The 18,931-nt window shown below is 35.9% G+C and overlaps 1 protein-coding gene across 2 annotated transcripts in view; it reads right to left on the reverse strand.

Moving 5' to 3' along the window:
- Positions 1–408: 408 nt before the first annotated feature.
- The window catches only part of LOC149783041 (uncharacterized), a 107,675-nt gene continuing 89,152 nt past the window's right edge, over positions 409–18,931 (reverse strand). For both annotated transcript variants that reach the window (XM_089934636.1, XM_089934635.1), the window contains exons 2-3: positions 5,418–6,098; positions 409–2,860 (exon numbers count right to left, since the gene is read on the reverse strand). In XM_089934636.1, the coding sequence (XP_089790762.1) occupies positions 1,888–2,860; positions 5,418–5,821 (1,377 nt within the window). In that variant the 5' untranslated portion in view covers positions 5,822–6,098 and the 3' untranslated portion in view covers positions 409–1,887. The remainder of the gene's footprint in view (positions 2,861–5,417; positions 6,099–18,931) is intronic.

Genomic DNA, 18,931 nt, shown 5'->3' on the forward strand with positions numbered 1-18,931 from the left:
TACGAGCCGGAGCTGTAGGAGTGGGCTGGGGGTGGAGGTGGGGTGGGCATGCTCTCGTTAGAAAGCCACAATAGACGTACAAAATTATTCACATGAATATACATTTCATTTAGATCTTTCACAGTCAGTGTTCTGACTTGTGAAGACAAAAATAAAATGTACGTATAACATTTAATAAATTTTTTGGCAGAATTGATGAATATTGTGTTAAATATAGTCGTATCGCAATTAATTAATGCACATTAGATTTTAGAGTTTATAATGTTTTTTTGGAATATAACTGTTAGAGTTAATTACCGGTGTTGACAGCTGGGTAGATGACCAACGAGTGAAGTCAGATTTAAGAGAAACATTATGTGATAAGGGAATATTTAGAGGAAAAGAAATTAAATGAATGAAACCAGTATGTGAAAAGCAGACAAATAATTATTTGGCACATAATCGTCACAACACTCAGTATTGATTCATTAGCCAAGGATATCAGCTCTAATCAAAAATAAACACGCAATGCATTTGCAAATAATATTCGTGTTTCTGCAGAGTTTTGAAGGTGTGTGATGTTGCGAATCTAGTGTTCAGTGTTTGGCAATATGTGCATATCAGATGGCCATTTTTTTGATTTACTATATTCAGCATGTGGAGGTGTCATTCATTAATATGACTTCGTTACCCATTTCACGGATGTATCAACTTCTATTAAAAAAATCTTCTTTCGTTAGATGTAATTACTTCGATTGTCTCTTTTGTTAATTTGCCAGACCTTTATCATTTCTGTCTTCCGATATGTATCTTTCGCATGATAAGCTGGTAGCGTTCTACTCTAATTCGTATTGATATCTTTACATATATTCATTGTAATTCCTTTAGTATTTGCCCGCAGTATCTTTTAACTTTCTAGATCAGAAACTTTATACCCAGTATAAGTTGACTATATAATTTACATAATGCGGCAAAAACCAATCTCATTTGCAGTGCACGTATTAATGTGTCTAATCTATCCATGAGTGATCACAGGATTGTGCGACAGTAGATTAGTTTCTGACATGCTTGGAGCCATTCTAAGACATCATTCTTGAAAGCATATTGATATATTAGATATAAAAATGTTTACAATTGATATGACATGGTCATGGCGTGTTATAATTTATTTGCGGTCTGGATTTCGTGTGGTACTACCACTCCAACTTTTATGGTGTAAGCGGGGTTTGCATCCAATGGTCAATACATTGCAATCCAAACATTCTAGACATTGGAACAATACTACCTGCTCATCATTCATATACATATAACTAGATTTTACATACTTGCGATAGCTTTTCCTGCCGCACCGAAACTTAGTCCGGTTAATGACTGCCATGGACAAATGAACTTTCAACAAATACTCATTAAATGTGGTAATATGGTGTATAGTGCAATTTTAGAATTATGCAATGACTGTGATCAGCTTTGATTAGAGCTCGAGGATTCATCTTTAATATAGTTTTCTTTAAAATTGTGTTAGGCTCCTCCCTCAGTTACGATAAACCGTGGTATGTATCGCTGAATGGTCAGAAGTACCGCGGTACAAAATATTTCGTATTACCCAGCTGTAATAATTAGATTCCTTGGATTATTGAAGTCATTTCAAAGTCTTTTGTTTCGGTTAGTGTTTTTGTCTAAATTATGGTTCTGTTTCCGTGGTCCATCTACAAGCGTTCTTTCCAAAGCCAATTTCTTTCTTATAACTGCATTTGTCAACACGTTAAATGTTCGGGGAAATGCTGTAACCTGATAGGCAGTGTCAAAACGAACGTGTTGATTTGGACAACAGCCAGATGTATGAAATATTGTTCGGTTTATATAATTCCAGTTAATGATACCCTCTGTATTTTACCAAAAGGACGTTATCTATAGCTGTTTATCTACTGTCTGCAGGTCGAGTGGAACACTTTCTAACTTCGACCACATGGAACGGATCTGATGAACAAGTTCATCCTGGTACATAAGCAACCTTGTATCTAGTACCCTAGTTCCCTCGTGAGGTTTAAACCAGCTGCGGTAATGATGGAGTAACCCAACACTGGGATCAACAACATGGGAATTTTGTCCATTTTTATATTGCCAAATATCGTGAACCCTAATAGTGACGGCATCGTTCGCCTTTACTATGTATTTACTTCTCTGTCCATCAGGCAGAATTACGCTTTCTCTCTGAAGTTTTTTTAAAGTTACCAGACTATATCTGTCAATGTCATTAACATAACTTGCAGATACCAATGACTTATTATTGGCTCCACGATAGTCTGGCCAATCTTTTCGGAAAAATGTGTGGCGAATAATATATCCACTTGCTTCTGGCAATTGTTTTAACATGTCCACCCATTTATAACTTCGGTTGCCTCTTGGAATTATAAATTCATCAACATCAGCATTAATCAAGAACTTGGTGTTAGGCCTACTTCTATAAAGGCAATCGTTGAGAGCTGCTGTTTGACCGAAATATGCGACCTCAGGGGTTGTATCTGAAGGTGGCCATGTATCCACGTGCATGGGAAGTGGCCATTGTACTACCTCTACTAAGGCTCGATCTGAATACAGTTTCATCACTTTTCGAATGTTGAATGCGGAAGAATAATTGTAGATGAGAAAGTAGTCCGCACCAAGAATTCTATTGAGCTCTAGCCACTCAACTATTTCATAAGCCCTACTATAATTCATATTAAGAGGAGAAACACAAACAGTAAAATTTCTTTTGATCTTTTGCGTCCAGGGCTGTATTGGAAGACTGTTTAAAGGTTCCTGACATTTAGTTGTCACTATGGATACGGCATATGGTATAACATCGTTTGGCAATGGACACAAGAAATAAACCTCTTGATATCTGAAATAAAGAGAAAAAATACGCACCGTTATCTCAACATCTATATGTGATTCATTACGTTTTACTCCACATAATATAGAATATTGAAATAAATGACGGAACTGTTGGTACATAGACAGTAGACAGACAGACATACAGACGGATGGATGGATGGATGAATGGATGGATGGATGGATTGGTATGTGGGTTGGTGGGTGAGTGGATGAGTGGGTGGATGTATGGATGGATGGATGAATGAGCGGAAAGACGGACGGACGGATTGATGAATGGAAACAAAGGATGAAAAATAACTGAAGAGTTGAATACAAAGTGAAGATTAATCATGGAGAGAATTTATAAAAATTTGATGCTAAAAGCCGAATTCAATACTTTTAGGTGTGAAAAAAAAGCTTTACTATACTCTCGGGACTTGGGCAAGAAAACCATCAAAGGCCTTAAATTCGCGTTAAAATCCAATAATAATACTTTTAACAAAATATTGTTAAAATAATAATTTCGTCATCTTTCTGGATTCCAAATCCAAATCCTTGCAAAGCCTTAAATTTGTCAACCCTTTCATTATGTTCATGCCATCTTAAAAAGTATTCTGTACTATTTGTTTCCTGCTCATTTTAATTTTAAAGAGCGTGAAAAATCAGATGAAACAGACAAAACTGTCATGCAGTCACTCGTTTCATATTGGACGTTTGCTTATATTGACTTCTAATAACGCAGATAGTTGTATCATCGTGGCAATTTTTTTATATGTGGTGCTAAAATTCCACGAACAAGCCTCAAAAGAGAAAAACAACCATGGAGAGTGGCATCCCTTAAAAATTTAAAAATAATATCAACAATATCTGTTCAAAAGGATATATTTACGCCTGGTGAAAAATAGATAAAAGTTACTTTGTTATGTATATCTATATTTTGTATTTCATGCTTGTAAAATGTAATGATTAAAAACAACATATTACATAGCTAATATTTATACATGATCATAAATTCTATTTTGGGACAGTGATGCTATAAATAGGTTGTTTACAGCCTTGACAATAAACATGTGCACGGATAGGGATATTTTTCGCGTTGGTGTGATTCAGTATTGCGACATATATGTCACGAGGGGGTGAATCGTGAAATATCTCACGTGGGGGTGAATTGTGACTGAGTCATAACAGAGTTGTGGAAATGTACGTTAGGGGAGAAGTGAACAATTCTTCCAATCCCTATTTAATTACTACTCAGTCTGCAGAAATATGTAATGTTGTGTTTAGATTTAATATGAGAGGAATCGTTTTCTTTGAATTATTTATCGGAATTACAAACTGCTCGCACAACTGTTTGTATACATCAAGACTGGTGGCACTTCAGCTTATTCAAGGCTATTGGCACATCTGTACATTCAAGGCTTAAAATTCATTCGGACCACTCTAATTTAATTCAATACTGTAAGTTGTTCTTAAATTCTCATGTTACAAGTTAGAAAATTTAAATTATTTGTGAAGTTTTACAAAATGTACTGGTTTTGCTTCTTTCTGTGTATGATTTGGATTGTTAACGTAGCTTTAAAAAAAAAAATCAGTCATATCGCTACGATGTCTGCAGAGTGGCAGCTTTTAGCAATGTCAAGCACTGGAGGCACCATGCTGCAGTTATGTAGCATGATGTCCCATCCAGTCACATTATCCTGACACTTAGCAGACCAGTCCTATCTCTAACCTCTTAATGCTGAGCGCCAAGCGAGGCAGCTGTTAGTACCATTTTTAGTCTTTCATAAGATACGGCCGGGGTTTGAACCTATGACCTTCCGCAGCCGAGGTGTACACTCTAACTACTTGGCCACCGGAGCGGGCTGTTTTATTCTGTTACCTAGTTCAAGACCGTATAGTCGTAACTGCTTGTGATCTTGATAAAGATATCTTTATTTTCCTTCTATTATAGGGCCACCATCAACAACATATAAATTGTTGGCAACGCACCTTTCTTCTGATATGCAAAGATGTTGTTGTTTATTGTGGGTTTAGCGCCATTGGTCCGCATACATCGTGTTATAGACTGTACATTTTTTTTTTATAGCATTGCTATATTATCTTGCGACGTTCATCTTTACAGTATTACAATACACATTGATCATTGAACATTACTTTATTTTAAGATGTAGCGCGTTAGTTCTCACTGCGTGAACCCTGATATAAAGTTAGGTGTAAATGGGATCCATAACAGTCTGCTGCATTTCTTCAAGATTCTGAAAATAACTAGGCGAATTTTGACAATTACATAGCAGATATTTCTGGTCATGATCCTATTGGTATATATATCGACGTCAGGGAGTTTAAGGATATCTTAAATGGTTTCAGAAAAGCGTAATTTTGGGAAGTCATATTAAAAAAGGTCGGCAGTGTTTATTTTACCGATTACAGGACCAAATCAAAACAAAGTATGGTTTGTCAGTGAATTTAAGGATAGTTATAACGATTATGTGAATTAATTATCGATCTGTTGGAATACTTCGAGAGAAATTTGTACGAAAAGTATAGTTACAATACAAAAATAAATTAGTATTGACTCATTTTACCTTTTAGAAGATCCATCTGCTGTTAGAGTTGATCTGCCCTTCTTTATCTTGAGAAAAATACGTTTTGAACGTGTTGTTCTAAACCATAAATGGCAGAAGATTTGAAATCCATCTTGTCCGAGGCCGATTAAACGAACGTATGGTTTCCCGTCAATCTCGTCGTAATAGGCCGAGAAAACAAACATTATGTTTTCGTTTTCTACGGGAAGCCATTTTTGTTCGTCTCGGAAGTTTTGCGGTGGCAAAAGTTCAGGACACTCAGTGAAAAAGTTATATTTGTTGTCTGAATGCTCGTGCATAAGGTCGGTTGGCTCGTCGAATAACGTATAACCAAGCCACAAATATACCATCATTACTGCAACTAGGACAATGCTTATTACAAAGTACTTCCTTCTGATCAGCATTTTCAAATTCTAAGTCATCAGTTTAGAAAAAGATGGCAATCCAGATTATACATCGTAGCGCACGAAGAATGTTCCACGAAATTAAAGGAAAATAAAACTAGTATTTTTGCCTTGATTCTGATTCCTGGACCACATGATACGTTTATGTAAATCTAATGATCCACACTGTTTATCGTCCGGTTTTATGCGTTTGAGTCACCTGGGTGTCATCAGCTGTAAGAAGCCATTTCCTGTACCTTGAAACACGCCATGTCTTTACGGAGCAATTTTCTGTACCCTGAAACAAAGTTTGATCAGAAATATAGTTGTGTTTTCCCCTAAGTTTCTACCATCTAATTTTGATATAGTTTTTAAATTGTTCCGACAATTTATGGAGATGTCAAATGTTATCTAGCAATTTTCACTCCAAATTAACGTGCAGGAATTAAAACAATTTTCTGCTGTTTATGTTTCTTTAAACGTTAGTAAGTAAATATGTCCTATGTAAATTATCATCGAATAATTGAAGAATAAGTGCGTTATAATATAAAATGTTAAGGGTTTGAAACGGACGGGTCCAAAAGGTTTATGAATGCTAATGATATTTCAAGGCGGACTGAACTTATATTACTCAACCACTGAAAAGTTGATTTATTTTGTCATAATTAGTAAATGATTTTGTATCCAAATCGATTTATAGCTATTCGTTTTGGATACGTATCGTTTTATTTCTACGCGTACAAATATTATTTGTCGATATAAAGCACATTAACAGCTGGAAATAGACAAAACTACACCGTCTTTTGTTCCGAGCGAGAAGAAAACAAAACGAGTTTGATACGGCGGAGGTATGTCGAGACCGTCAGGCCTAGACTATATTCGCACGCCGTATCAAACGCGTTCTTTCCAACGACTCGGAACAAAACACTTATGTGGTTTTGTATTTATTACAATCCGCTTTTTATTCACACATTCTTTTAAAATTGTGTAATCTATACTTTAGAAAGAATGAATTAGGCATTTGTCGTTTTATGGAAGATATTGTAGAAGCCATCCCCATGCTTGTATCTGGTGCTAGGGCTAAATATCTACTGTTGAGTTGTGTCCTCAGTATGTCTACATTGCAAATATGTTGATTAGCTTTGAATGTTTTACAAGCGTTGTAGGGGACATTTGAATGGCTTTAATCTTCAATCACTTTTGTTCCTTACTTCTCAAATGGAACATAGAATTTAGACCAGTAAGGGTACTTTTTCCTTACACTCTACTTACTGAATAGATATTCTACTTCCAAACGAATTTCAGGGAGAAATTTTACAAACAGTTATTAAATACATTCAATTTTATACAGAAAGTTCATGTATTTACTAACTATGTTAACGTTTTTATTCAATACAAGAAATTGTTGATGTATTGAACTTAAAGTGATCCTTTAGGCATATGGTTTAAGGCATAACTGTTTAAGGAATCGAAGATTCGGTCTCTTTCTAACATGCGGACTGGATTTTTTAATATTCATTTGGATATAGATTACTAGTAAATTCAAAACAGTATTGCAGTTTTGCTCTGTTTTCTGCTCTTTGTTTTCTACTTCAAACAGTCGCAAGAATTTAAAACATATAGTTGGTTCTATGGGACCCAGTAATGAAACAATCTCAACACGTGTTACAAGATGTAATTATTCTAAATTTGCGTTACAATAAAACCAACTGCTGCTTTCTGTGGCAAGTCTACTTTTGTTGCACATGTTTGTCTATTTTGACTTTAGATTTTCTAAACAAAATTAAAAGAAATTTTGTTATGTCCCTCCAATTAAACTTCTCCATAAAAAATATAATTCCGCTGACTATATTTTTGACAGTCTGAAGCTAAATGCATTTAAGCTACTCCTTAATTTTAGATGATTTACATTGTGGATTGTCGCTTGGGAATCAAACATGGAGTGAAGTTTTTCTCAGAATGTGGGTACTTTTAAATGTTGTTGTTGTTGTTGGGTTTAACGCCATTTTTCAGCACACGATAGGCTATGCATGGCGGCCAGTATTAATGGTGGAGGAAGAAGGAAGAAACCGGGAAAGCTTTCTCACATACCCACATTGGCCGAATCCTAGACTCGAACCTGCGCAGACAGAGGTGAGATGGCAGTGATTCGTAACGGCGAGCGCTTTAGCGGAAAAGTAGCCTTCTCTCTCTCTCTCTCTCTCTCTCATATTATTGTCCTTTTCAATTAACTCCAATTTCTCGGCCCGTTGCTATTTACGGTACTCTCCCATTATACCCATTGGCAAAAGCGGTCATTTTCACCAAATATGACTGTATTTCTTAGGGTGTACCCTAAAAATTTAGGAGGGTCCATTCGCAAAAATAAAACTTTTTTGAAAAACGAAGATATAAGTGTCATTAACGTCAAACCGAAGCCTCTAACTGACCGATACTTCTCTAATTCGGTTAGTTCATTTTTTACGCTTGTGTTTTCGTTTTTTATGCGTGTTTGTTTACCCACCCGCCCACTCAGTTTTTGTCGTCACCGTCTCTGCTCCTGTAGTGTGTGGTGTAATTAAATCATTATATCAATAATGGAATCTTAAACACAGCTAGATTAGCTCGAGAGCGACCAGAGACAGGAAATATCTTCCACTTCGTGATTCTGTCAGACAAAAATTACAAGCTCGTCAGGAGCCTCGTGTGGAATTTACAGAAGGTGTAGAACAGTTATTTAAACCAATCGTCTAACCAACAAAGTTAAATTGCCCGTGAAGTACTCGCTGCAATCGACGCTGTGTCTTCATCAACAACACCATCTCATAAAGTCGTGCACGAGTACACAAGTAGACGGTATAGCCGTCCACCGTCGTTTTAAACAGATCATATATTATAATGGTTGATATTTACGGAAGATCTTCTCGGGGTCTCAAACCTCAATGTGACTTTTTTAAATATGCAACCCTTGACGAGGTCATGGATGAACTCGCTAATATTTTGAGTCTCGCAAATGTGGACCAAAATGAAGTTGTTGTTTTTCAGGATAAACAAGGACGACTAAAGACGAGCAATATCCCGTTGACAGATATTTTACGGGTTCCAGATGCGACCGAAGATAACATAGTGGTGTTTGCTTAAAACGGTAAAATTAAAAAACTCGGGGTAATCGATTTTAACACTGCTGGGAGAGATTACTGGACTTATCAGAAGAATTGGAGATTTTACATATGGCGATCTCAATATGAATAAAGCTACAATTATTAATTGAGAGAACCAAAATCAGGCGATGATGTGGTAGCAAAAAGATACGTATACATCAACAACATGATCAGAATTGAGATCTATGATCGTTTACTAACCGCCGGTGATACAGTGACTGGTTATCTCAACATGACTAATAATAAAATTGCTGGTCTTGTAGAACCAGAATCAAGCAATGACGCTGCAACGAAGAAATACGTTTATGATAACAACATTCCGATGATGAACTGGTTAAGATAATCAATGATGGAATGGCCACATTTAGATCTGTATATTGTAATCATGTAACCTTGTTTACAAATTTTCGTAGAAATGCAAATAGAACGATTCATGAATTCTTTGGAAATCCATCAGTCATCGACATTAAACTCTCTGACATAAAAAATTACCGACAGTGTAGTATATACAGTAGCGTCTGGATCAGCATTATGGACATCACTCAATAAATCCATCAAGCATACCGCTGAGGTTACCAGTATATATAGGTTCTCAGTACTTGGCGTTAAAAAATTTACAATATCTACTACAAATCCACGACATTATCCAGTTAACGAATTTGCATGATAAGTTAGTGATGCTGGATCAAAACGACGAAGGACCATTCGTGGTGGAACCCAAAGAAAAAAACTCTGCTTGATTTACTTATGGTGTCATGAATTAGTCGCTAAACTACCACCTACTTAAAATATAATGCACTCCCCAATTGACGTTCAGCATTTCAGATGCTAGCAAATGTGTTCATGGAACACCCAACTGAAAAGTATCATGGATGAGTATACAGTAAAACAAATTTATTTTTGTTCCGCGACGTGTTGCTGGTACTGATAAAATTGTATAGTCTGCATCTGTTGTTGTTGTTATTGTAGGGTTTAACGCCATTTTTCAGCACACGATAGGCTATATACGGCGGCCAGTATTAATGGTGGAGGAAGAACCCAGGAAAACGCCGGAAAGAACCACCGACCCACGAGAAGCTGCTGGCAAGCTTTCTCACATACCCACATTAGCCGAATCCGAGACTCGAACCCACGCAGGCAGAGGTGAGATGGCAGTGATCCGTAACGGAGAGCGCTTTAGACCACTCGGCCACTCGAGGCCCCGTCTGCATCTGCCATCATCGCTGCAACAGTAATGGTCATCGGCGCATTGTCAGCGTCATACGCGATAGCACCAGTGATAAGAAATGGTGTTTCAGTTGCAACAGGAATGGCTGGAATTCTTAATATCATCGTAAAAAAGATATCCACGTGCGCGGTTGATAAATTAGACGAGTATACAATAAAGTTACACACGGCAACAAGCGCATACTCCAAATTTCTTCGTTGACATAATCAAGTCTTAACGATGGAATAATACCAGATCAAGAGTTCACAGATAAAAGATTTACCACGGGGCTCTGACCGTGTCAGAATCTACGAATGATTTAGAATCAAAGATTAACAATTAATAATAATGTTGTCATCGCAAGAATTACTGCAGCAGATCGTCGCTAATAAAACTCCGTCAAAAACCACCATGATATAAGCAAGCTCAACCAATCCTGAATTTAGCCATAAATTTCCGACTGCAATTTCAGCGAAAGAAATAGAACTAGCACAATTACGAGTGTATCATAGTTGTTCAAATTATAGATCAAAATCATTTGGTTGGTTGCAAGCAAATAATTCTCTGGTATCTTCGCACAAACATAAAACAGATGCAACACCAGACTGGAATGTTGTGAGTATTTCTACGGGCAATTACCAGATCGAACAAAGCAACGATTAAATCCAGCGCAGAACCAAATCTATGACAGGAAAATAATCCAAAAACGCTATCACGGTTCATCAACCAACATTATCAGCCCGCGATAGAAATAAACTCGGTAGATTATGCCGCTGATGTATATCAGTCATCGATCTGAAGTGTGTTAAGATGGCCAGAAGTACCACTTGTTCATCAACGATTGCCACAGTCTCAGAAATCCGATTACAACACTGCTGGAAAATCATACATCAACAGAGTGCAACCGGACAATGAAAATTCTTATATCAAACAGAGATTACCAGAGTTGTATAAGGATGAAGCATTCATTAACTCTGTATCTGGTTTTATCAGAAAAGAACACGCGAATGCAGCTTCGAATCTACACCAGTTATTCCAGAGCTACGTACAAGAATATCCCAATGACAATCTGAGTAAGAAAATCATCGAAACGATACAACATTTAAATCAAACTGCACTTGACATTTACAGGGCCAACAAAATTCTTATATAATGTGTTCTTATAAATGATGAGGTTAAAAAGTTATTTCTCGCGCATTATAAAATTACCACGGCAGATTTGTCTGATTTCACTTTACTATAATTTAACTATAATGAACTAAAGAAAACCGTCGATGATATCATCGATGAAAACTATCCCAAAATCGTCGCCGCATGGAGTAAAATACATCCACCGGCAGGTATTCTCAGATACAACAATAATCCATACGGTGGAGGCCGTCACATATCAACAGGTGTTGTCGCAATCACATCAACACTCGCAGTCAATCTTGTATGTGATGCTATCGATGGCAGCTAACAAGTAGATGTTGAAAGATCTAGTCAGACTCAACAGGGATATATTTACGCCTCAAGCACCCCTTGGATTTTTGATTGTATTAGAACCCTATAATACGCTATATCTGCGATGTCATAATCCTCTCTTATCACGGATACATATCAAACTTACTGACCAGACCAGACACGTACTTGATTTAAGAAATGAAGTTTTAAATATAAATCTGTACATAAGATCATAGATCTTCACACTCGTTAAAGAGCCAAGGAAAGTATATAAACAAATCGGTTTATGAGTCGAAGTTCCCACAAACAATTATTCTTTTGTTTAATGAACGGGTATTATATATGTATCAACACTTGAGGTTTTTGGAATACAAGAAAAAGATACTTGAAAGTGCCTTCAGAACAACACTGACACTGCCCCCCTTGATAAAGTCAAGGCAAAAAAATTCAGTGTTAATATAAGTAGTGATGAATACGGTGATGAGATATTTTGTTAGCACAGGAACAATTAAATGAGCTACAGCGACAACATTATAACGATTGTGTGTGATAGAGATTAGATTCTGAATTATGCACATTCTTGCATTAAATTTGATCAGCTTAAAAATAACCTGATTCTGATTAAAATAAATATTATTATCAGAATAAAAATAAATATTATAAACAGAATAAATATTATTATCAGAATTTTAAAAAATATTATAATCAGAATAAAATCAAATATTAATATTATTATCGGAATAAAAATATATTATCAGAATAAAAATAAAAATCTTTACTGATTATCGACCACATTTTATAATTTACTGGGGTAAATGGTACTCAAAATTGTGATCATCGGCCACATTTCATAATTTTATGGGTAAATAATACTCAAAATAATAATTATATGACTGTTTTCATAATTTACTGGGGTAAATAGTGCTCAAAATAACGAAAATCCTACTGAAAACAGAAATTATATAATAATAATTTCACTAACAAAAAATATTTCTGAATCATAATAAATATTAAAATCTTAATAAATCTGAATCAGAATAAACATTATTATCAGAATAAAAATAAAAAATATTTTAATCTGAATAAATATTCTTATCAAAGTGAAAAAATAATTTTTCTTGACAAAGTCAAGGTTGAAATGAATTATTCCCAATGGCTTCGTCACCAGTTTCATACTTTCACTTTGTGTAGCTGTTACCAGAGTCACTGGTGACAGTACTTTCACTTTCACAATCACTAGTGATATTGTCACTTTCATTTTTACAATGGATCGTTTCATGATCGGACATAATCTTTCTCAACTGCCTTATGCGCGTATTCACAATCTTTTTTTGTTTCGTATTCGTGAGACAATTCTGATCTAATTTTCTTAATCGCGTGTGCGAGTGAATCAAATTATTCAACTTGTGTACCTTTGCCTGTCGCCAAGGATCATAACATAGACTGCTGAATCAGCCTAATGAATCGGTACTCTGCTGGCAATGTATATCTATCTTCAAATTTTCGTTGTTGTAATGATTCAAAATCACAAATTGTTTTCAGGAATAAGTTGATCAGAAATTGTTATACCGTCATGTTGTAATTTTTGAATTGATGAAAGAACAGCATTAACAGTTTTGAAATTCATTATATAATAAATATTTGTTTAAAATATATTTTAAAAATTATTTACACAACACATAATCTTAACTATAGTAGCATATTTACAGCATTCTATCATATCAGGCTATTTACAGCATTATATAAAATCTTAGCTCTAAGGATGGCACAACTCCTATATGAACCCCTAGATTACCAAAGGATATTCTAGCAGGTCCAAAGGATGATACGAAATATTTACACAACATATATTTACAGTATTTATAATTTTAGTTCTAAGGACGGCACAACATACAATATTAACTACTGTAGCATATTTGCAGCATTATATACAATCTTAACTATAGTAGAATAATTACAGCATTATATTGTATCAAGCTATTTAGAGCATTACATACAATCCTAGCTCTAAGGAGGGCACAGCTCCCATGTGAATCCCTAGATGGCCAAACGACATTATATCAGGTACAAAGGATACATATATACGGTATATAAAATCTTAATTCTATGGACAGCACAACATGCAATCTTAACTAACTTAATTCTATGGAATGCAAAACATAGAATCTTAACTTACTTAATTCTATGGACGGAACAACACATTCAAACGGGGGTCTTCTCTATGTTCAACATATTTATGAACACCCTCCCCACAATCAACCCAGGGTAGTGCAAAAGAGCACCCACTACGTGGTGACATGGTGGGAAGGTGTACTTTTTTCTGGTGAGCATTGACAAACCATATTATGAACAAGCGTATCATGTGACGGTAGTTGTTTATGCGATATATGCGCTGCATGATAAACCTAGCATATATGATCGCAAACCGATCAAACTGTCAAGGCTAAATTGTGTTGCTGAACGAGTTACAGAACATTTCACAAACACGATACGTTGAAACAGCTTAACGGATTTACGACGTAAAATGTAAGTGAGTGGGAAGAAACAGTTAAAGATACCGGAGCGTCTATCAAAGATGTTGCTGAATTGGAAAACAAATAAGATTTCCAATAATGGCGAAGACATTAACCAGAGAGATTTTGTACGAATCGAAATATAAAAAATGGGGCTTCGATAAAGATTGGACTTGGGATATAACAATATTTCCACAAAATCAAACTGTTAAATACTATGACGGTGATATGTTCGATTTTATCAGAAAGAGCAGTAAAAGCGATCATGTATCCGTGGTGCTGTTTCAAAGTTCCGATGATGGAATCTATGATCAATTTGTACGACCTAATGAAGATATTTATCGTACAGAATCTCTCCACGAAGAAATGAAAAGTCTTGCGTTGAAATATACCAATGACGATGTCAGGGTTGAACAGTTACTGAGTAATTCTTTTACCATTCCGTCAGTTGCTGTCATTTTGCTCAGAAAGAAAATTCATGGAAACAAACACGGTTGGAATTTCTTGCAGATATCCAATGCAGTTGTGTAGAATACGGACACGGCGGATTGTGGAATACTAAATACGATTATAAGGATGTTATCTCGGTTGATATGGTTGTATGTTATCCCAGACGTTTTCTTGGAATGGGAGCGTGTTCTGCATAAAGAGGTTCGGACATCCAACACACGAGATGACCACAGTTGCGATAAACGGACCCTTTCCAGATTCTGAACGGATTGGATTCACTTGTATTGAGTCATTTGAGTTTGAACCGAGGAACCATCATCTAATTGTCGCTGTTTGGTTTGGAAAACAATTTAGCGAACGCGGCTGGGCTCCACTAGTTTTATTACGATATTTGCTTGATGTAGAAATATTGATATCGTTGGTTGTAAGTAACGCAATAATATCATATCGTCCACAAAAACAAGTTTGGTTACCACAACAAAAGAAATATTTTCTTGATGAAAATCCTGATAAAACTGATTTTGAGAATAAAAACCGTAAAAAATCTTGGCAGAAAAATAATTGGTAAATTCACGCAAGGAGGCTCATATGATCATAAACGACATCATACAAGATCAAATACAGATGACGGTGAACTCGATTTTATAATTGCTGATACAAGGGAGAGAAACACATTTATAAGTCGAAGTAATGTTAACTTATCGGACGGAACTAAATTAGGTACAATTGTGAGTTACACTGATAGTGAGTCACCGCAGTTTATTCATTTAAGATCTTCAGTGCTCGCGAACGTTTCGATAAATTTATTATCGATGATAAACAGATTTCCTGATACCGCAGTTAGAGTCGTCACAGATTCATTTTATATCAATAAAAAAATGCAGGATTGCTAAAACAACTACATATCGGCGCTGATACATCATGGGACGAATGGTGAATAAAGCGAGGAAAGATAGTTATTCTGAATCTGCCGACGTTGAAATCAATGATGTTTATTATAAAAACAATCAAATATTCGAATTGTCATCAGCATCATCGGTATATGATCATGTGACCAGACATAAGACTGTTTATCTCAATGGACCTAGAGGTTTTGGTAAAACAAAACGTGCGATTGAATTATTCCTGAACAGTTGTTCAGAAATGGTTGTTTTGACATCCACACATAGACTCGCCAGATAAATGAACGAACGAGAACATAAATCTCACACGTATCACAGCTTCTTCCGATGGAAGGGAGATACCTGGACTCCTGAACAAACAGGTGAAAAATATATTCCAAAGATTATTATCTGGGATGAAATATGAACAGTGTCGCTGGAGACATTAAAAATATTTCTTGATTGGTTACTTACTAAAAGCACTGCTTGTATCATTTGTAGAGTACATGGTCAACCGCCACCTTTTGTTTCATTATCTGCAAAGGAATGGCTGAGAAAGTCGTAGATTATTATGAGTAGATAACTGATGATCATAGAGCGCTTGATCCAGAATTAAGAGAGCTTAAGAAATTAATCAGACTACAACCAGATCAAGTTCAGTGTGAAATAACGCGTGAGATAATTTCAGAACTCCCTATAAATGATGTAAGGAATATGTGGAGACCAGATTATTTGATAGTTGCAAGTAGAAAGATATCTCGTGATACACTTCAACAACAATTATTTCTGTTACATAAAGTAAAGTTTTCAAATCTACCAGTACCAATGGATTTTCGCCTAGTAGATACTTGACGGTAAAATATCGACGTTGAAATTCCAGGTTGTGGTATTAAACAAAATCTTGTGTTAAATAATATTGTTTTAAGTGCCGTGAGTGTTGTTTAGAGCGTTTTAACAATGGATAAAACGCCATGGACGCTAGGGTATGCTATAACGATTCATTCGTCACAAGGATTAACTGTTTCGGATACTAATATTCGAATTGTTGATGATCGTATTGAATGGTCAGATTTAGTTTATTTCGTAGTGTCTAGAGTCAGAAGAATATCTCAGCTGCCGATGATTATCATAAACTTCACAGAAAAAATAATGAAAGTCAGAAAATCACCGATGATGTTGTAAGAAAAAAATTAGCTAGTTATAAACATTATGAAAAAATAAACACGACTTTGATCTCGATGCTTAATTTATCATGACACTAAAATAACGACATAATAATCATTGTGCGAGCTGTAACACAGTAATATTGTGGCAATATTAAAATAATAATCCAAGACAGTTTACCGTAGATATAACTAATAATAGTCGTGGTCACACTCGCGAAAATTTGATTCTGATCTGTCTTGAATCTAATCGACGTCGAGGCCCCAGTTCACAAAGTGAAGGCGGTGGTAATTGTATGTCTTCAGGAATTACTCGTAATTGTTCACGTACAAATCCACGTTGAGGGGCAGTTGAATCTAGTCTGTAGATTGCTGGTCTACCAGTAGATCTTACCACACTAGAAATTTTATGTGTGGTTCCACTCCAAATAGGATCAGCTGATTTTGTATTCCACCTTTAGGTTCACTAGGTTCATGTAAATATCTTACAGTCACATTACCTAGTACTGGTTGTTTTGAAAAGGAGTCATGTCGTTGTATTGGTATATTTTTTTGTGATCGCATTAATGGGTTTAAAAGCAATTGCACGAGTAATTTCATTATTTAACGCAATCATCACACTTTGTTGTTTTGTAACCATTTCACGAGATCTCTGGTCTTTTTAAATTTTGTTAAATGATATTTCCTGCGCATACTGATATACAAATAACCGCTTAGCAAGTGTTCGATTAAATCGTTCAACAATTGCCTGATTGCGATGAATTGCAGTTTGTCTTCGTCTGATTTTGACGTTATGTTGTTTCATCATCGATAGTACTGGACCACGAAATTCTTTGCCAGGATCAACCTGTAGCAACTGTGGATAACTTAGACCGCCACGTTGATAAATTCGTTCAAAAGCAGATGCGGCTTCAGTTACTGTTTTTGTTGACAATAGTTCTGTTTCTTTATAAGTACTTGCAACGTCAACAACTGTCAACACGTATTTGTATGTGCGTGATTGACGTCTACAGTTTTAACGGTATCGTGTGGTAAAACAAAATATCTGCTTGATGAACTTCATTGGGAGTGCTGACATAAAAATGTCCGTACTGAATTGTTTAGGTGGTGGTAGATAAATTTGCCATTATTCCTGTCGTGCTACCTAATTTTCAGCAACAAAATGTATGACATTTGCTGCATCAATTTTCAGCAACAAAATGTGTGACATTTGCTGTATCAGCAAGTTTACTAATCGCTGCTCTGCCCCTCATATACCCTCTTAGGCTATAATAAATCGATTCCATTATAATAATAATAATAATAATAATAATAGGTTGATTAATTACCGGCCCCTAGTACTAGTTTACCTTTCATCGCAGATCTTACTAGAAAGCTAGCAAGTTTTTCTCTGAGAGATTTATTTTTTATGGAATTTAACGAGTGAATCAACATGAAATCTGCAATATGTCGTTGTTGTAAATCTTTATTTTTATACGCTACACCATCAACGTGACATGCTTGATCAATCGCATTTATTAGATACTCTCCAGGTCTTGGTTGATCTCGCTCGTCATGTCAGATATCAATTTGAGTTCCAGGACAACAATACTTATATCCAGGAAGATGTTTTTCTCATGGATACTTAGCCTATGGAGCTCCTGGTAATTTTACTTATGAAGCAGCGATATCACCACCTGTCTTATTAGAGATAAATTTGTATTTTTGTACCACATTTCACACACTTGCCTGTAAGTGCGAGCTTTTTATTGTTTGTTATTACTGGTGTTAATCCACTTGTGGGGGTGGGTGCTCTGCATCGAAAACAATATAAATCTATATTATTTATTATATTTCTACAACATGGATATCATTGATTTTTCAGCGACACGAAAGCAAGAACCAGTCAAACACCACCCAGCGCTACCAAATTCTATCAGAGCAATTATCATAGGTCCATCTGGGTCTGGTAAGACGCAATTATTACTTAATCTGGTAATGAGATGGCTCAGGTGGGATAAGTTATATTTAGTGGTACCATCCGTAGATGATCAGTGATGCTACAATGTGTTTAAATATTTTAATAAAAATGCAAAATTATTGGACGAGACCGGCAATGATATTATTGATTTTATCACCGATATTGATGACGATGATAACGTGTGTGTGATTTAGATTTTTAACGTAGCTTTAACAATTGGCCAGTCATATGGCTACCATGTCTGCAGTGTGGCAGTTTAAAGTGATGTCGAGCATCATGTCGCAGACATGTAGCATGATGTCCCACCCATTCACATTATCCTGACACCAGGCCGACCAGTCCTAACACTAGCCTCTTAATGCTGAGCGCTAAAC

Source organism: Sinohyriopsis cumingii, chromosome 15 (assembly GCF_028554795.1).
Source record: "Sinohyriopsis cumingii isolate HCF-2022 chromosome 15, ASM2855479v2, whole genome shotgun sequence".
NCBI lineage: Eukaryota > Metazoa > Mollusca > Bivalvia > Unionida > Unionidae > Sinohyriopsis > Sinohyriopsis cumingii.